The 19,783-nt window shown below is 48.2% G+C and overlaps 2 protein-coding genes across 5 annotated transcripts in view; both read right to left on the bottom strand.

Annotated features, from left to right (window-relative positions):
• Window positions 1–387: 387 nt before the first annotated feature.
• On the bottom strand, window positions 388–9,011 carry CISD3 (CDGSH iron sulfur domain 3). Of its 2 annotated transcripts, none has more exons than XM_074940920.1 (3): window positions 8,914–8,997; window positions 5,414–5,542; window positions 388–1,427 (listed from the first exon to the last, which is right to left on the bottom strand). In XM_074940920.1, exons 1-3 carry the CDS (start codon window positions 8,950–8,952, stop codon window positions 1,248–1,250), a joined length of 348 nt encoding a protein of 115 aa, XP_074797021.1. In that variant the 5' UTR covers window positions 8,953–8,997; the 3' UTR covers window positions 388–1,247. The 2 variants fall into 2 exon arrangements, with proteins under 2 accessions (XP_074797021.1, XP_074797020.1); XM_074940919.1 differs by having other exon boundaries at window positions 390–1,427; window positions 8,878–9,011.
• A 3,201-nt stretch (window positions 9,012–12,212) lies between these two features.
• MLLT6 (MLLT6, PHD finger containing) overlaps window positions 12,213–19,783 on the bottom strand; it is a 70,272-nt gene continuing 62,701 nt past the window's right edge. For 2 of the 3 annotated variants that reach the window (XM_074940918.1, XM_074940916.1), the window contains exon 20: window positions 12,214–19,742. In XM_074940918.1, the coding sequence (XP_074797019.1) occupies window positions 19,698–19,742 (45 nt within the window). In that variant the 3' untranslated portion in view covers window positions 12,214–19,697. Of the gene's footprint in view, window positions 19,743–19,783 lie in introns of all 3 variants that reach the window. The other variant, XM_074940917.1, reaches the window with a different exon arrangement.

Below are 19,783 nucleotides of genomic sequence, written 5' to 3'. Positions count from 1 at the left end.
TGTGTGTAGACAAGGCCTTAGAAATTCAGATCTTGTCTTTCCTGGGAGAGTCTATGGAAAACTTGAACTTGGAAGTTTACGGCAGACAGCAAGGAAGTGACACGTCATTTCATTCAGAAGGGAAGTCATGATGGTTTTCATTTCAACTGCTTAAAACGGTGGGGTTTTCGAAGTTTTGAGTGAAAAGGAGTTCACAAATAAAATCTCTCTGAAAGGCTTTGACACCCCTTCTGTTGGAGGGCTGAGAAAATTTTCAATCTGCAGCTTTGAGTCCTCCAGGGACTCCTCCACCAGAAACAGAGAACTACACAAAACTTGACATCCCTGAGGAAAGAGGCAAGCAGAGAAGACCCCCCCCCCACCCCCCGCTTTTCAAAGCCCAAACCTCCCAATTCTTCAGGTTCTTTTTATCGATCATAAAGAAGAAAAATCACAACAAGCCTATTTTCCTCTTTGCAGGCCAACTTTAACTTAAACAATTGGGCCCTGATCCTGCAACCACTTGGGTACGTGCTTCACTTTACTTCCACGAGTCATCAAGTGTCAGCTCAACGAGGAATAATTCAACTGGGGTCGGGGGGGGGGGGCGGTGGGAAATCTCCAGCCTGAACCGAGAACAAAGTCATCCAAGAAACAGGCTCCAGCTACAATCAGGCTGGGGACAAGGCAAACGGGAACAGCTGGGCTGATATGAGCGGCAGGCTTTCTAATCTGCAGCCAACAAAGTTCCTCATTTTTTTACGGTTTACAAAGGTGGCAGGGACAGCCCAGAGGAACCAGCGATAGATCATGACATGCAGTTTTCCTCCTACAACACCTGTGAATTGGGATCCCATTTGCTCCCATGGGCTGGAAGTTTCTTTGCAGCGAATCTATTTATTAGCCACCCAGTCAGCTCTGTTCTTGTAATGCTGGGAGTTATTTTGTAACACCGAGACGCAACAATGCAGACCAAACCCATCTTTCTCTTTGTGCCAGCAACGTGAAAAAGGCCTTGTCGCTTTTATTTGATCCTTCTTGGCAGCTGGATGAAGCCACCAGCCTGGTGCCCATGTGTTTGATTGGCCTGGTCTGTACAGAACTTCATGTACAGGGAAATAAGAATGGAACCTGGAGCTGTTCGGACGACTTGATCCAATAAACCGGAAAACACTGAAAGCCTGAACATCTTCCCATTCCTGCAGCCCCCCGCCCCTCGAAACAAGCTGCAAGGTCCCCCCGCTGGTGTCTGGATAGGAAGCTCCCCATCAAGGCTGCCCAGGGAGCTTTGCTTTCTGAACGAACTCCTCCTTGTGGGTGCCATCGCAGTAAGGAGGGGATTTGGTGTGTTTGCACCCACACAGCCAGGCGCTCTTGGCCTCATCCAGCCGGAACCTCAGGGGGGAGAGATCTGGGGTTGCAGTTTTATGGGATCCATCACAGAAAGGCTGTAGAGCAAAAGAAACAAAGCAGTGGTTTTACTTGGCACCACCATGCCAAGAGGGGTGTGCCAGGGCTGCTGGGAAGGAGAGACTGTTTCACGGAGCTGGATTAGCTCCATCTAGCTCAGGTATTTATCTGGCCCCCCATCACCATTCTATCTGAGCGCCTCATAATCTTTATTTATCTTTCAGCCCCTGGAGGGCAGAATACAGATGGGGAAACTGAGGCAGACAGACAGACTAAGTGACATGCTCAAGGCCACACAGGAAATCTGAGGCAGGGGAAAGAACTGAAGCCAGGTCTCCTGCATCTCAGATAAGTGCCCAAACCACTGGTTCATCCTTCCTCCTAGGAGGAGCTGGAGACCCAGTCTGCCCCATATCGGGTAAAGATCTGTTTGCATTTCCAAGCAAGAAGGGAATTAATACTAGCCTCCCCATTTTCTCCTCTACTTTCCTTCCCCCACACCAGCAGAGATCACCAAAAGATAGCCGAGGAAAGGTCAGCTTTTTAGGCCCCCCCACAGTATACAGAGAGCAGGATGATCGGTGCCAAGGCAGCTCACAACACGTCATGACGTTAATTTCACCTGCTGGATTTTGCACTGGCTCCTAGCTTGTACCAGGGGCGATCATTAAACGGGATGCATTTCCCCCACAGCCTGACATAATGTTGCGAATGGGTCAAACCTCTTTTAACCCCTCTTGTCTCAGACAGACTGTCAGCTCTTTGGGGCAGGGACTGTCTTTATGTTCTGTTTGTACAGCGCCTAGCACCATGGCATCCTGGTTTGTGACTGGGGCTTCTTGGTGCTACTGTAATACACCTGATCAATAAAGTATTTAGGCTCCATATGTGTTGCACATCATACTCCAGTTATCTGCCAAATCAGGCGTCCCGCTTCTGCATAATAATAAACCTGATTGACTCTTCCATTATTGCAGGATTTAAAGGAAACACTATAGCTGAAACCTCTTCAGTCCCCCTACAGAACAGGTATTTCTCCAAGTGGGAGATACCAGCTGACACAGGAGGACAGGGAGATAGATGTTCCTATTAGGAAATGTAATGATCAGAGGGAGAATGGGATAGTTGAGAGGAGACTTCCATTTTTGGTTGCTGTCTGCTTGTAAACAGCAACATGAGCATTCACAGGCAGTGGGGAACAGAAAAGAATAAACTTAAATGCAGTTATAACTCTCTAGATTTTAACTTACTGCACTTGATGAGAAGGGTTGCATGGTATCAACACACAATGAGCCTGACTGGGGCCATTAGGGGCTAGTATCACATAAAGAATGAGAACACTCCCAAGCAAAGTAACGCACCTTGGAAAAAAATAATCCCAACTACACACACACACAATGATGGGATCTAAATTAGCTGTTTTACCACTCAAGAAAGAGATCTTGGAGTCATGGTGGATCGTTCCCTGAAAACATCCGCTCAGTGTGCGGCGGCCGTCAAAAAAGCGACCAGAATGTTAGGAACCATTAGGAAAGGGATAGATCATAAAACAGAAAATATCATGATGTCACTATGTAAATCCACGGTATGCCCACATCTTGAATGCAGTGCACAGTTCTGGTCGTCTCAAAAAAATGAGAAATTGGAATTGGAGAAGGTGCAGAGGAGGGCAACAAAGATGATGAGGGGGATGGAACAGAGGCCGTATGAGGAGAGATTTAAAAGACTGGGACCTTTCAGCTTAGAAAAGAGATGACTAAGGGGGATATGCTAGAGGTCTGTAAAATCATGACTAGTGTGGGGAAAGCGAATAGGGAAGTATTGTTCAGCTCTCCAAATAACACAAGAACTAGGGGGGGCACCCAATGAAATTAACAGGCAGCAGGTTAAAAAACAACAAAAGGAAGTATTTTTTCACACAACGCACAGTCAACCGGTGGAACTTGTTGCCATGGGATATTGTAAAGGCCAAAAGTATAACTGGGTTCAAAAAAGAATTAGATGAGTTCCTGGAGGATAGGTCCATCAGTGGCTATTAGCTAAGATGGTCAGGGATGCAGCCCCATGCTCTGGGTGTCCCTAAACCTCCAAACATCAGAAGCTGGGGCTGGATAACAGCGGATGGATCACTCGAAATTGCTCTGTTCTGTTCACTCCCTCTGAACTGTCTGGTACCAGCCACTGCCAGAGACAGGATACTGGGCTAGATGGACCATTGGTTTGACCCAGTATGGCCAGCAGTGGGTGTGAAGCTGCCTCTCCCTAGCTGATTATCAAGTATTTCACTCATTGCCTTTCAGCGCAATGTCTGGGTGCACTTGGAATTTGGGACCCCAGCAATCTCCAAATCAGAGCAGCAAACAGACCCTGGTTTCCTACAGAGGCCTGGCTTTAAAAGGGCAGAGAAAGGAGATCTAGCCAGCTGCCTCAGTGCCTCGGCAATTCATAGCTCACAGCTGGGAGAACTCATGCTAAAATGGGGCTGCATTTGAGGCTTTGAAATATTTCCATAAAAAGTGCCTTGCAGAGGCATGGGCCCGCTCCTGAGAACACCTTGTCTTTAGCTACCACCAGCTTCAACCATGGGACAGTTACTTAAAGATAATTTAAAACATATATTTTAATATAATAATGTTAAGCTTCATGGCACAAGGCAATTAGAACTGATAGGAGCTAGGGAGACAACTAGGTTATCCCAACCATGTCCACTAGGGGGAGGTTTCAGAGTGACAGCCGTGTTAGTCTGTATTCGCAAAAAGAAAAGGAGGACTTGTGGCACCTTAGAGACTAACCAATTTATTTGAGCATGAGCTTTCGTGAGCTACAGCTCACTTCATCGGATGCAACATTCATCCGATGAAGTGAGCTGTAGCTCACGAAAGCTTATGCTCAAATAAATTGGTTAGTCTCTAAGGTGCCACAAGTCCTCCTTTTCTTTTCACTAGGGGGAGGTATTTCTTGTTCCTTCCTCTGAAGCAGCTGGTCACAGAATCATAGAATATCAGAGTTGGAAGGGACCTCTGGAGGTCATCTAGTCCAACCCCCTGCCCAGAGCAGGACCAATCCCCAACTAAATCATCCCAGCCAGGGCTTTGTCAAGCCTGACCTTAAAAACTTCTAAGGAAGGGGATTCCACCACCTCCCTAGGTAACGCATTCCAGTGTTTCACCACCCTCCTAGTGAAAAAGTTTTTCCTAATATCCAACCTAAACCTCCCCCACTGCAACATGAGTCCATTACTCCTTGTCCTGTCATCTGCTATCACTGAGAATAGTCTAGATCCATCCTCTTTGGATCCACCTTTCAGGTAGTTAAAAGCAGCTATCAAATCCCCCCTCATTCTTCTCTTCCGTAGACTAAACAATCCCAGTTCCCTCAGCCTCTCCTCGTAAGTCATGTGTTCCAGACCCCTAATCATTTTTGTTGCCCTTCGCTGGACTCCAATTTTTCCACATCCTTCTTGTAGTGTGGGGCCCAAAACTGGACACAGTACTCCAGATGAGGCCTCACCAATGTCGAATAGAGGGGAATGATCATGTCCCTCGATCTGCTGGCAATGCCCCTACTAATACACTCCAAAATGCCATTGGCCTTCTTGGCAACAAGGGCAACTGTTGACTCATATCCAGCTTCTCGTCCACTGTCACCCCTAGGTCCTTCTCTGCAGAACTGCTGCCTAGCCATTCGGTCCCCAGTCTGTAGCGGTGCATTGGATTCTTCCGTCCTAAGTGCAGGACTCTGCACTTGTCCTTGTTGAACCTCATCAGATTTCTTTTGGCCCAATCCTCCAATTTGTCTAGGTCCCTCTGTATCCTATCCCTACCCCCCAGCGTATCTACCACTCCTCCCAGTTTAGCTGGTGTTGGAAGCAAGACCCTGGACTTTCCCATAGTCTTCAGAGTTTTGCAGGAATGCCGAAGGAGGTCATGTAGGCAAATGAAAAATGCTTCTGAGCTGGGTGAATTGCTAAGAAGCTCGGGGAGTGCGGACATGAAGGATAAACCACAACGATTTTGGAAGTTACCTGTTTCTTGCTGTGGCCACAGGCGCACCAAGCATAAAGCTTTCCTGCCTTCAAGTCCACTTGGTATGGGTGTTTGGCTGCAATTGCTGGCCGGGAAGGGGACGAAGAGGTACCTGAAGAACTCCTTACCTGTGGAGAGGGAGGTATGGTCAGGTACAGAGATCTGCTGTAAAGGATCTGTCCTATTAGGTTCAACTCAGCCGGGGAATCTTGTTTTTATAAGAGCTCATTGTGCGTAATACCCGAGGACTGGGTCAAACTAAAAATCTAAGCAAGGAGCATAACAACAGGGGGTAGCTGGTCTACTGGATAGGGCACTGGACTGGGAATCAGGAGCTGAGTTCTACTTCTGGCTCTTCTGTGCTTGTTTCCCCTCCTACCCTTTGTCTTGTCTATTTAGACTAGAAGTTCTTTGGGGCAGGGAATGTCTCTTGCGCTGTGTCTGTACAGCACCTAGCACCCCGAGGCCCCAGTCGCAGCTGAGTTTACTGTAATATTACTGTCTGACTATGTTTCCACAGAGAGAGATTAACAGGGTTTTTCTGTTATCGGTGGGAGATGCCATAGCAAAATGTTTTCTTATGTCAAGACATCCTGCGGATTTAAAATATACATATTTTACTGCCAGTGACATTAGCAGTTTTATGATGCCTGAAGCCCTAACGGCTTCGGAAGGAGGTTTATTAGCCTGAGCTTCTGGAAAGTAATAAACTCCTTTTCCCACACTCCAGGCTGGAAAACACACTCCAGGCTGGATTAAGAGATCACATTTGCCTCAGCAGAGAAGCACTTTTGAGTCCTCTCAACTTAATATTGTCTCTTCTTTAAATTTTGATCTCTCACCAGCCAGAAAACAGACCAGTCCAGTGGGCTGGAGACTGAATTAAAGCTCAGGGGAGCTGGGTTCTAGTCTCAGCTCTGCCTTTCTGTGCCTCTTTCCCTCCCATCCCTTCTGCGTCTAGTCTAGTTCAATGCTCATTGAGGCTGGGACTCCCTCTCACCCTGTGTCTGGGCAGCGCCCAGCACAATGGGGCCTTGACCTTTGTGGGGGCCTCTATGCACAAAATACATTCACAAAAATAATCACTGAATTTATAAGCCCACCACCAGCTCCCCATATAACCCCACTGCACAGCTTGATTTCCCCACTGCCCTGCTCTGCTCGCGTGGTATACCCACTCGACACGGGTGCAAAGGACTACGCAAGCCAGGGTGACAGAGGGATCAGATCCTTGGTGTTGCTATGCATTCAAAAATCATCGGATTTAAAGAATAACCAAATAAATGAATTGGAAGGTGGAGGGTTGTCTGATTTTTTGTAGAGATAGCTTTTTAAAATGATGTATTGTTGTTGTTTTAAATATAAGGAGTATAAACAACAAACACCAAAGCAGTCTATACCATACTCTGAAATATGTGATGTGTGTGTAACAGCCATGTTAGTCTGTATTCGCAAAAAGAAAAGGAGTACTTGTGGCACCTTAGAGACTAACCAATTTATTTGAGCATGAGCTTTCGTGAGCTACAGCTCACTTCATCGGATGCATACTGTGGAAAGTGTAGAAGATCTTTTTATATACACACAAAGCATGAAAAAATACCTCCTCCCACCCCACTCTCCTGCTGGTAATAGCTTATCTAAAGTGAGAGTGATCACTTTAGATAAGCTATTACCAGCAGGAGAGTGGGGTGGGAGGAGGTATTTTTTCATGCTTTGTGTGTATATAAAAAGATCTTCTACACTTTCCACAGTATGCATCCGATGAAGTGAGCTGTAGCTCACGAAAGCTTATGCTCAAATAAATTGGTTAGTCTCTAAGGTGCCACAAGTACTCCTTTTCTTTTTACATATCACATACAATAAACACCAGACTACCATATACATATGTGTTATATATCATAGACAGAGATTTTTCAAAGTTTCAAATAACCTTAGCACCACAAATCCCACTGACAGTGAATCGGTCTTGTGCTCGTAAGTCATTGCATAGGCATCAGTGTTTGCAAGATTGAGGCCTTTGGGGCTTATGAAAACCCCACCCCTAGAGAAAAGCTGATCTCCCTTCAGAGCAGTGTGACCTGGTGGATAAGAGATTGGGGTTGTACTCTTGGCTCTGCCACTGGCCTGCTATGTGACCTTAGGCAAGTCATTTCACTGCCCCATGCCTCAGTTTCCCCATCTGTAAAATGGGGATAAGGACACTGCCCTCCTTTGTCAAGTGCTTTGAGCAATACAGATACAAAGAGCTAGATATTATATCACAGTAAGTTTATCATCAGTTTCTATATGGGCCAATATTTTACTCCTCCGTTTGCTCTCGGAGAGTGCTCTTTTTGGGGGGAAGGGGGTATGTTTTTGTTTTGACAGGCAAGCAAAACACAGTTAATTCCCCCCCCCCATCACCATGGTAAAGAGAGCTCCAGCCTTTTCTCCCACCCTTTGTCTAGCTTTTTTCATGCAAGATATGTCTATGCTTCAAGCTGGATTGGATGCATAAATCCCCAGCTCTAGGGGATGTGCCCACGCTAGCTGGGATGGAGCTAGTGCACGACAGAGTGTAGCTGCAATGGTGCGAGTGGTGGGAGAGGCTGCCAGCCGCACCAAGTACGGACCGGTCTGATATGCAGTATAGCCCCTCCTGCAGCTCAGGCCTCTGGGGCTACGCTCCGTTTTTAGCCCACTAGCTGCTCCTCGGGAATCACACCCGCAGCTCCTTGCTACAGCTATTTACGATCCCTGTAGTAAATCCATCCCCTGGGTCGGTGGAAGGAGGTGACTTCCCCTGGGCTTAGGTCGTCTTAACCACGCCGCTCGCTGTCCCAGGGAACGGGGCATTGTGGGACAGCGGCTGGAGGACGGCTGGGGTTGACACAGGTCATGCAGTGTTCACTCTGGGTCTCCCTCGCCCTCGGGAGGCTGACCGCGCCGTTCAGGGAGGCGGTGGTTTGTTTGTTTTTTAACTGCGTCGCCGTAACAGGGCCCTCGGGGTGGCCGGAAAGAAATCGGAGCGCAGACGCGCCCACAGATAGGCCGAGGCCGGGGCGACTTACGTCACCCTCCCCTTGTCACATAGCCCAGGCCTCAGGGGTGTGAACAGTTCACACCCCTGAGCGACCCAGGAGTGGTGAACTGAAGTTTGGGGTGCGTTTGCACCCTGCACAGTACCATGGAGGGGTCTCGGGGGGGGGGGGTGTCTCTGGGCGCTGGCCTAGTAAACCTCATTAATCTAATAATCCCCAGTGATAGGTGAAGGGCGGACGAGGGGGGGTTGTTTTGCCAGGCTGATGCACACACACACATTTCCATCTAGGCTAGAACCCAACCCTCTGGCCCATGGAGAGCCCCCTGGAAATACCCGAAAAGGAGGGGAGTGAGGGGGCTAATTGAGGGGGGGTTCCCCTCTTTCCCCGCCCCCCCAAGATCCACCGGCAGCCCTGCCCTGGCCTCTGCCCCGTGCGCTTACCCAGCAGCCCGCCGCCCTCGCGCAGGCTCCGCTCACCAGTGTCGCAAGAGCGGCCGGGCTCTGCAGCGCCGGCATGCTGGCTGAGCCGGGGCGCGCAGCCGGCCGCCGGGTCACCTTCCCGGCCCCCGCCCCGCGGCCCGGCCCAGCCCAGCCCCGCCGGAAGGCGCAGGCGGTGCCGGGCCGGTTTGCGGCCGCCGGGGCGCTGGGCGAGCTGCGGAAGGTTCCACCCCCGCGCACGGCGGCTTCCCCAGCCCTGCAGTGCAATGTGGCCTGCAATGCAGCCAGCCCGGTGCAAGGGCGCAGGCTTGGAAGCTCTCCCCCCGCCCCCGCCGCTGCACCCCTTTTGCAGTGCGGACCCCCCCCCCCCGCTGCACCGCTTTTGCAGTGCGGACCCCCCCCCCCGCTGCACCGCTTTTGCAGTGTGGACCCCCCCCGCTGCACCGCTTTTGCAGTGTGGACCCCCGCGCTGCAGCTGAGCCCACTGCCTCTGGGCTCTAGGCTGCGAACGGAGCGAGCCTCGCTGGGGGACGCTTCCCTTCGGGTGCCTCTCGTGCTGCCTCCGGGAAAGGGCTGCCCACAACCCCAGCGAGGAGCTGCCGAGGCCGCGGGAGGGTTTCATCAAACGCCTCCCGGGAGCAGAGGCTTGTGCTGGGGGGGATTGCGCCTGGCTCACGTCACCCTGGCGCAATTATCTGTCCAATCACCTCCTGGCCCGGTTAGTAGGGCCCCCCCCCCCCCGAAGCGTGTAGGTGGGTGCCTAAAAGGAAGGCTCCTCCCCCCACATATAGCCCCTCCCTGCATTTTCATTTTATGTAGGGGCTTAAATATAAAGTTAGGAGCCTGATGGTCAGAGGCCCAACTCTGAAAGCTGTCGGCTTCAGGTTGTGTGGAACTCCTTGCCAGAGGATGCTGTGAAGGCCAAGACCATAACAGGGTTCAAAAAAGTACTAGATAAGTTCATGGGGGATAGGTCCATCAATGGCTATTAGCCAGCATGGGCAGGGATGGTGCCACTGTTTGCCAGGAGCTGGGAATAGGTGACAGGGGATGGATCGCTGGATGATAACCTGTTCTGTTCATTCCCTCTGGGGCACGTGGCATTGGCCACTGTTGGAAGACAGGAGACTGGACTCGATGGACCTTTGGTCTGACCCAGTATGGCTGCTCTCATGGGCTTCTGAGTCTTGGAGTATTGTCATAGCCTCTAAGATCAGAAGGAACCATCTGGCTCAACTGGGCTGACCTCTTGTATAGCACAACCCATGGAAATGTCACCCACTTCCCCTCGATCCAGTGCAATAACTTGTCTGAGTAAAGACTATCTTCCAGACCGGCGTCCAGTTTTGCTCTGAAGCCATCAAAAGATGGAGAACCGCCCACTTCCCTGCAGTTTGTTCCAATGTTTAATCATCTTCACGGTTAAAAAAATAAAGGATGCCTTATTTCTCATTTGAATTTGACCGGCTTTTGCTTCTGAACTGATTGACATGGCGTTCGCACATTGGTCTGGTTAAAGCACAAGGGGACTCCCCTGTCTGTCTCCATCAGTTACCTCTCTTCTTATAGTTAGATTGTGAGCGCTTTAGGCGGGGAACTTTTTGTCCTGTGTTTGTGACTAGCACAGGGAGGGCCTGGTCCGTGATAAGGGCTCCTTGGAGCTATGTAAATACAGATAAATAAATAATAGGATGGGGAGTCAGGACTCCTGGGTTCTTTTCCTAGCTCTGCTGCAGTCTTAGTGGGACGACCTTGAACACTGTATTTGAGCATGAGCTTTCGTGAGCTGCAGCTCTCACGAAAGCTCATGCTCAAATAAATTGGTTAGTCTCTAAGGTGCCACAAGTCCTCCTTTTCTTTTTGCGAATACAGACTAACACGGCTGTTACTCTGAAACTTGAACACTGTGTTGTTGACTTCCACCGGTCTAACCAAGAGCTGAAAGTTAAGCAATGTGCTTAAGGACTTTGTTGGATCAGGGCTGGAACGTTCATCTTAGAATGGAGCCCTTCATCAGACTGATGTCCGATTACATCAGAGCCAGGAACGGAAAAGCCCTTTTTTTTTTTTATTTTGGCAGTCATTTTGGGTTTTTTTTACTGCTATATCTGCTAAATACAATAGCCAAGTGAACTCCACGGCTGTTGTTACATGAAGGGATCCTGCTGACCTAATAAGCCATGAGAAGATTTCATTTTAATGTCCTCCAACTGTGCTTTCCATGAGCTCTGCCGATTTCCCCAACCGGAACATCGAAGCTGAAGAGTGAATTTAGCCTCTTTGCTACCCATGACTCACCCACTTCCCTTTAAATGAATAGTTGAAGTGTCAAAGGGTGTTCTGTTTGGGTTTTTTAACATTTACCCTGGGGAAAATGTAACTTTTTGACAGCTGTGATGATTTACCTTGTGCAGATGGCTAAGCACTGAAGGGGCCAGGGAGATTGCTGGCTTTAGTCTGTGCCATTTTCCAGAGGAATCAGATGACAAAACATGTCAGGGCATTGCTCTTCTGTTCACTCTGCTGTTATCCTCGTGCCTCTCTCAAGAGTGCTCGCCCCAAAGAGAGGGGTTAGAGATCTCATCTAACACTGGGGGGGAGAGGAGGGGAAGCAGGCCTGGGCCTTTAGTAGTTAGTACTCTTTTACCTGATTCAGGAAAACCTTGCTCATCAGGACAGCATTTAAGCATGTGTTTAAATCCCATTGAAGTCCATGAGAATTAAGCACGTGCGTACGTGCTTTCCTGAATCAGGGCTGGCGTCAGAACCGAACCAGTGGGGCCCTGCATGGTTTTAGGCAGTGTAACGCTGCTGGAGCTACCTCTTGTGGTTATTACAGACCCCCAAAGCCATTTTCCTCAAGAGAAGCAGGAATTGCTGTGCCAGATCAAATCCATCGTCCATGTAACCTTGTTTCCAACTGGCCGGCTGCATCCCAACAAGATGCAAGAAACCCTGCAGCTGGCAGTTTTGGAATAACCTAGCCACAGAGCGATTAATCCCTAATTCCAGTTAGACGTACAAGAGTAGAAGTGTTAACCCTGATGTCCTAGGTAAAGTCCACTTTGGGTAACTATGTTCTGTCTCTCTAAAATTCCCCCTTAGTTTCAACTGGATAGGTCACCAACCTTTTGTGCAGTGTAGCTGTGGGCTGTTAAACAGCTGCTGTGCTCCACTCTAGAGCTGGCTGCATCTGAGTAGCCGTGACTTTCTCTAGGAATGCTTTATAGCATGTAGATCCCACAAGAAAGACACCATGCTATAATTATTCCTGGGCTGTTCGTGCTGTGGCAGAAACGACAATTAAGTGAAAAAAAAATAAAATACAGAACTCACTTTTTTTGGGTCCTACTTTTTATTTTTTGGAAAGATCTCTTTCATTAAAAGAACAAGGACTGCAACAATTTCCTGGTTGTACAAATACATTAATGATACAAAGACACTCTTATCTGCTTATTACACAACAGAGAGAAAATGAGGCCAACTGAATTCCTTTATCACTTTAGTCTGAGGAAGGGTAAATAGGAGCAGTTTTCTGTCGAAGACATTCCACTGCTGTTTAGCACCTGAAGTGGGGTTTTGTCCGTAGAAAATTTTTTTTTAAAAGAGTGTCATCCCCTTGAATGTTCTCCAAGCGAAAATGGAGTATGCCTGGTTGATGGCAGTCATACAAATGTTATAAGAAATTTAGCATGCTCCTAGCTATGACTCTGGACCTAAAATGAAAATGTTTTTTAGGAAAAAATTACACAAATATCTAGGTATGGTTTAATTTGAAGCATAAGAACATAAGAGCAGCCACCCTGGGTCAGACTAAAGGTCCATCTAGCCCAGTGTCCTGTCTTCCAACAGTGGCCAATGCCAGGTGCTTCAGCAGGAATGAACAGAGCAGGTAATGATCAAGTGATCCATGTGCTTGTGCTTAATTTTAAGGATGTGTTTGAGTCCCACTGAAGTCAAAGGTCAGCACACACTTAAGGGCTTTCCTGAACAGGGATGGATAAGCATGTCCTTATATGTTTTCCTGAATTGGAGCTTTTGCCAGCCGTGGAGATATAGCTGGTTGGGGGTCTCAAATTCAGATGGACATAGGACTGTAGTATGCAATGTGATGTACAAATAAGGCCCTGTTGACGTTAAAAAAGAAATTAACTCCAGAGTAATTCCTAGATTTTAAAGCCAGAAGAGACCATCGGATTATCTAGTTTGACCTAGATACACAGCACATGGGATTTCACCCACTCACCCCTGTATTGAGCAGAATAACTTGTGTTTGACTAAAAAAAAATAAAATAATCCATAAAGGCATCCAGGCTTGAAGCTGTAGCTACAGCAGTGCAAAGCACACCATAGATACCCTGGCACGGTTTACTTGGTTAGATTATCAGATTAAGCTGCAGAGGCTGTAAACCTGCTTTTGTGTCAGTGCAAATGTATCTACATTAGGGATTTGTCCTGTGGTAACTGCACCAGGGAGATTACACCAGCCTGAATTTCCTTAGTGATGTAGACGGGGCCTAGACTGTTGCAAGATGTCTGGGATCAAACCCAGGCCTTAGAGTTGGTCTACGCACCTTAGAGTTGGTCTACGCTTTGATTTTCAGTCGTGTTTTCACATGTTAACTAACCCCATTGTAAATTCCACTGTAGATGTGAAACAAACATTTGTTCCAGGACCTGAGATTTATGAATTTTCAAAATTTAAAACAAAAATTGCAAATTTTTCTGCTCCCATTTTTTTCAACCCACAATAAAGCTGGTTAAAATTGTTTCAAAGTCTGACAAAATTTCACATTTAAAAATAGTTGAGGGGAAAGAATTGCCAGCAATTTTTCTTCCCCAGTTGTGACCCGGTGTTTGTGCCCTCACAGTCTATTGCAATTGGTGGAGATGGGAAACCAATGTTGCAAATGCAGCTCACGGACTTCCCTGTGGGATCCATTTTAGATGGACTTGAACCAAAACTCTGTTTCACAGCTCAGGAACCTCTTGGAACGAATTTCAAGCACAAAATATTTTTGTTCATTACCTTACCCCTGCCCAGAACAAAATGGGAAGGGAAAATCTGGGAGGAACAATCCCAGGAGAAACAAGCTATCCATTTCCGAGGCCTTGGCTACAGACAGCTGAATTAGTTAAACTGGAGCAAGAACCCTCATGGATGCCCTCATATTGCTTTAAAACTGGTTGTATGGGTTGAGCTTGCCTCTGTAAATTTACATGTGCAAGCTAAATAGATGTAAGACAGGTGTAAACTCCTGTAAGAGTGTTCCCAAACAAAAAGGTTTCAGAGTAGCAGTGGTGTTAGTCTGTATTCACAAAAAGAAAAGGAGGACTTGTGGCACCTTAGTACTCCTTTTCTTTTCACAAACAAAAAGACACCCATTTTACAAATTCGGTATAAGATCAGTTAAATTGGTCCAACTTTGTGTCTAAAGTAGGCCTACTCCTAATTTAAACTGAAATAAGAGTGTCCACACAGCATTTGGCACCAGTTTAACTAAATCAGTTTAAAAATCAGAATATGTCTACACGAGAAACACCACTGTGGCACAGTTGCTTCCCTGAAGTCTAGACACTCACTACATCAATGGAAGGTGCTCTTCCATCACTGTCATAAACCCACCAGTGGGGGAGATAGGTCGATGGAAGAATTCTTCCATTGACCTAGAGGTGTCTACACTGGGGCTTAGGTCGGCTTAACTACGTCAAAAAGGGCGTGACATTTTTCACAGCCCTGACTGATGTAGTTTGGCCAGCCTAACTTTGCAGTGTAGATCGGGCGCCTAGTTCTGTGTGTGGATAAAGCTTTGTGGCAAAACACATTTGGAATTAAGATGGTGGATTCGATGGGTGAGCATGAAAAGTGGTGACAGAGGATGGGTGTGGGTGTGCAAAAGAAGAAAGTAGGAAAACTCTGGGGATAAGAGGACAGATGACATAGTGGCTAGGACTTAGGAAAACAAGGTCCAGTTCCCTGCTCTCACATACGCTCTGTGAATCCTTGGCCAAGTCCTTTGGCCCAGATCCTCTAGGGTATTTAGGCACCAGATTAGTACCAGGGAAGGACGAACGGTGTGGAGACCACAAGCGTTTGGGTCCAAACTATCCTCCCACTGGAGTGTGTCTAAGTCCGGAGGTTTGTCCTGTTCAGACACAGGGCTGGATATGCATGGGCTCAGCCTCCACCCTCAGCACCAGATTTCCTAAGACAGCCAACCCTTTCAGAGGCACCTAAATAAGCAGCCAGAGCTCAAGAGAGTGCAGCACCTGGCGTGCAGGGCTCTTTGGAACAATAGGGCCATTTGTTTCACTGCCTAATTGGAAGTGGACCCCTTTGGAAAACCAGGCACAAGGGCCAGAGATGGCAACAAGAGTTTGGTTTCAGGCCCATCCCATCTGGTTACAAAGACATCTCAAGCCCAGGTAGATATTGCTCTTTCTTCTGTGGGGACTGGGTCCACCAGCATTGGACCCGGAAGGGGGCCATGTCCCCCACTTTTTAACAAAAGAAACGTAAGCGCAGAATTCATGTCCCCCACAGATTCCGCCTTCCCCCGCAGAATAATAGATTCTGCTGGGGAGGCACTGCACAATTACACCTTTTGCCCACCAGGGGCTGCTGTGGCACCAGAAGAGAAGGCAGCGGGCTCACTGCGGGAGCAGCCAGCTGTGGAGAGGGAGGGGGCACTTTGATTTGCCCCCCACCCCATAGGTTCCGGTGCCCTTGACTGGGTCAGAGCTCAGGCTGTCTCCCTCCCCAGCCAGGTGTCAGGTTAAGCCCACAATCTCAGGACCACATGACTAAGCTGCTAGGGGACAATGCTCTTCCCCTCACCCCTCATCAGTTAAGTAGGCCGAAGCTTTCCCAAGAATGTATACTAATTTTGGGTGCTTCCATTTTGGGGCTCCCAAGGTTAAGACACCTCAGATCCGATTCTCCCGAGGATGCCAAGAAGCCACAGCTCCCCATCACTTCACCTGGAGCTGCATGGGTGCAGAGTGCCTGTGAAAACCAGGCCCAAGGCAGCTCAGAGCTCAGCACCCAGCTAGCCCCGATAAAGGCCTCGCTCCCAGAAACGTCCCATATTCAGGACAGCGCTTAAGCAGGTGTTCAAGTCCCATTGTAGTCAACGGGACTTCAACACCTCTGCTTGAAGTTAAGAATATGTCCAGGTGCCATCCTGCAGAGGGATGGACTTAAGCATATGCCTAGAGCTTTCTTTAAGCAGGGCTCTAAGACACATTGTAAATCAATGCAAAAGACTCCCCCTGATTTCAACAGGCTTTGGATCACGTCCCCAAAGACCCCATTCGTCACTTGAAAAATTCAGCCTTAGCTTTTTGGTCATACTTTATAGTAAGGTTTCATTTATCAACAGTTCGTAAGCGGTGTGATAAGGATGAATAGTATGTCTTAGAGAGGGTTATAAACACATTAGTAGAAGGTGCTACAGATGGTCAGAAGCAACCTATTAACTCACTGGACTCTAAAAAAACCCTTAACAATTGATTAACCCATTTATTAAAACATCTATAGACATGGAACCTTAAAATAAATTAGGAGCAACATCTTTCCCTTTTACACGGATGATTCAGACACTGTCGGTAGCTTTAACGGAAACTAAGATATTTTTATCCAACACACAACCCACTTCCTTAGTTAAAATCTGAAACCCTAAATGTATCAAAAAGGTCTTCAATATGAATATTAATATTATTTATTATAATAAAGAACAGTCAAGCAGCGTGAAAAAAATATATCTTAGCTACATTACCTTAAATTGCCAAAAATATACACATTTTTTCTCTTTTATTTAATAAAAAAAAAAAGACACATGCAACATACTAAATGTGACATTAGCATTAAAACGGGTAAAGAACTGTGTACCCCAGTGCAACCGAAACAGATAATCTTTAGCTTTTATATTTTTTTCTCCTCTTCCTCTTTTTCACACAGAGACAAAGTTTAATGTCAACCTTCTAAAAGTGGCCCCTTAACTCATCCTAATCTCCTGACAGGACTGGGCAAGGAGCATACTTTAAAGGGACCAGGTGCTTTTGGAAGAAGCCAGAGAAATCTTTTCTTTAAGTGCTATCTGTCTCTTCCTTCCTCTTATCCTCAACTTTTCCCGTCTGATCTACGAAGCTGCCTTAGAGCTAAGAGTCTTGGTATGTCAACAAATAAATATGTGTCAAATACACACAGGGGTACCTAGGAATCCACTGAACCAGGCCTTGAATGGAACCAACACCAATGGAGACGCTGGTTGGGAAACAGACTCCTTGGATTCGCTGTCATCTGTTGTGGAGAATGAACTCGTTGCATTGTGAGTCGAACTGGCTGGAATGAAAAAGGGGCCAGGAAGTGAAACGCTCCCCCCCACTGTGTTAATGGATTGTTGTCCTAACAGGGGCGTAGATGGCAACCCAGATCTGGAGCTCTACAGTAAAGGAACAAACCAACCCAAGACAGCTGCTGGCAGAATATTTCGGGGCCAGCTTTTAGCGCAGCCACCCTCTGAAATTGCAATTCTGCTCGTGCAGCTTTTCATGGATGGAATCCCCCAGGCCCTCTCGGATCCTCACACGCGCACGCCAGGTCGGCATCAGACCAGCCAATTTGCATGTGGAAACATGGCACCCTGTATCACTGTTCCACTCGGGGGAGTGCTTGCAGGAGGGAGCCCCCCGCTTGCAGAGGGGAAAAAAATTACGCATCAAAAAAGTGCAGGCTCAGAATCGTGCAACTCAGGGTTAGGGGCAAACAAAAAACACCGTCAGGCGAGAGGAAAACGGAATTCAACGTCCCAGTCTGTGACTTGTGCCAGGCTGATAGAAGTTTGGCACATCTTGATTCTTAACTCACTGGGGAGGTGGCTGGGGAGAGAAGGAACATTCACTCGAATCGCATTTTGCAGCCTCTCCTATTGGTATTGCAGAGACCATAAGGACGAGAGCAAAACCTTTTTCCCCCATTTTCACTTTTATAGCTGCCATCTCCATCTTTCCAGTAGCTTCTTCTTGTTTTTAAACAATAGCTTAAAAAACAAAACAAAACAATAGCTTTCCGAACAGAGAGCATTGTTCTGCCCGGTTCACAGAACAGAAAGCAAGACCTCTGGCGGGGCGCTCTCTGCTGTTAGTTCTGCTCAACCAGTGGGGCAACGATCTTTAAAATCACATCAAAGAACAAATGTGTAATGGGCTTAATAGATGGAGTCGAACGGTGATGAGCTTTTCCACTGATATCAGCACAGACCCACCGCTGACAAATTTGAATAGTGCAAACCAGACAAGGCGGTGGGGGTGTGCTGAAAATCATTTGTATTCGGTCAGGTCTGAAAACTTTTTTAAGACCCTCAGTATTTCCAGTCGCTGGAGTCTTGACCCCCCCGCCTCCCCAAGAGATCCGGATTTAACCAGTGGAGGGGGAATTCAAACGTTTGACGCCGATTCCCCCTCCCCGAACTGTCCTTCAAAAAACAACAACCCTGCATTGTCCAACCTTAGAGGAAGCAGGTTTCTTTGCCACAGGACCAGGTCTCAAGGGGGAGTTAACACCAGACAGTGTGAAGCAATGAGGTTATCCAATGCCCTAGGCTGGGAAGACTGGCTGCATTTCCAGGGCTTGGGCTATCTAGTGCCAGCGACGGGGGAGAAAGTTCTCTGCCAGACTAGCCACATTCGGGAGGTGGGTAAGGAAGCAAAAGTAAGAGATTTCAGACCCTCCCTCCCTCTGTCTCCTTGGTGCCATTTTAGCCCCGTGAAAAGACGGCCTGGTTATAACACACTCCCTGCGGCGGGGCAGACAGTTGGCGGTACTGGCGTTAGCCCTTGTCAAGTGGTAATGCTGGGCTTGTAGATCTTGGAAGGAGAGAACAACAGAGAGTGCGAGAGGGAGGAGTGTGCTTCTCACGTGGAAGGGACAGCACCCAGCTGACCAACCGGCGTCTGCCCTGCCGCTGGCGTAGGGGTCCCAGTAGTGTCTTTAAGGTTAATCTTCAGCAGAGGAACTCACCACAGCGGCTGGGGTAAGAAGAAGGTGGCATTCACCCCTGATGCCCCATCCCCTTCCACAGCTCTGCCATCCATGTCTTCCCAAGCTGGATTTGGATCTGGTGGGGTGGCCGTGCGTGGTGGTTCCCGACGGCAGATCATCTCCTTGAGGGGTCACAAGGCGACAGGTAGGAAGGAAGTCCCTGCTGTAGGTTTTTGGCAGGGTTTTCACAGCTCATATTCCTCTTAGTTTCCCCATGTGATGGAACAGAATCTTGACTTCCCCCCGTCCCACCCATGGCCCTGCCCCACCTTCCCAGACGAGCCATATCTGGCATCCCCCCCGAGGGTGCTGCAAGCTGTCTGAATGCTGTGCAGAAAACAAGCAGAGATGACCCTTCAACCACAGCCTTGGCCTAGGATACTCTGTGGTCTTGGGTTAGGGCCCCATCCCGGAGGCCTCACACATGTGCACACTCATACACACACACGCACTGGAGAAGAGGCTGGAAGGTGTCAGAGCACAGGCAAACTCTCACCCTCTGCTTAGCAAGGGGAAATGTAACTTCGCTTCGTGCAAGTGTGCCATGGATCAAACCGGCAGACACCTCCCCGTGCCCCATCTCTCCTCTCAGAAGAGTACGCGATACCAGGTCTTGGCCAGAGACACGTTGTCTTCTAAAGCACCACCTGGCACTTCCCATGGCCGGGAAGACCTTCTCAGAAGCCTTGTGCTCATTGCTCTAAAGTATCCAAATCTGTGACCACGGAGAGCCACGTTCCTGTAGCAGAGAGGAGCTGGCCGCTGGTCTGGGTGGGGAGGCTTAGCCCTTGTCCTGGGTGACAGCAGCTCCCTTTTCACTCATGATCTTTAAAAAAAGACGCAGAGAAGAGAGTCATCAGAAAGGCA

The sequence above is a fragment of the Natator depressus genome, chromosome 27, assembly GCF_965152275.1.
Source record: "Natator depressus isolate rNatDep1 chromosome 27, rNatDep2.hap1, whole genome shotgun sequence".
Classification (NCBI taxonomy): Eukaryota; Metazoa; Chordata; order Testudines; family Cheloniidae; genus Natator; species Natator depressus.
This window is presented reverse-complemented; position numbering and strand designations above follow the sequence as displayed.

Excerpts from the sequence above, each read along its gene's own strand:
- CISD3 (XM_074940919.1), bottom strand. The coding sequence starts at position 8,952 with ATGCCGGCGCTGCAGAGCCCGGCCGCTCTTGCGACACTGGTGAGCGGA. Across the intron at positions 5,543-8,877 it reads CGAGGGCGGCGGGCTGCTGG|GTAAGGAGTTCTTCAGGTAC; the intron begins GTAAGCGCACGG and ends CCCTCTCCACAG. Across the intron at positions 1,428-5,413 it reads GTGGCCACAGCAAGAAACAG|CCTTTCTGTGATGGATCCCA; the intron begins GTAACTTCCAAA and ends TTTGCTCTACAG.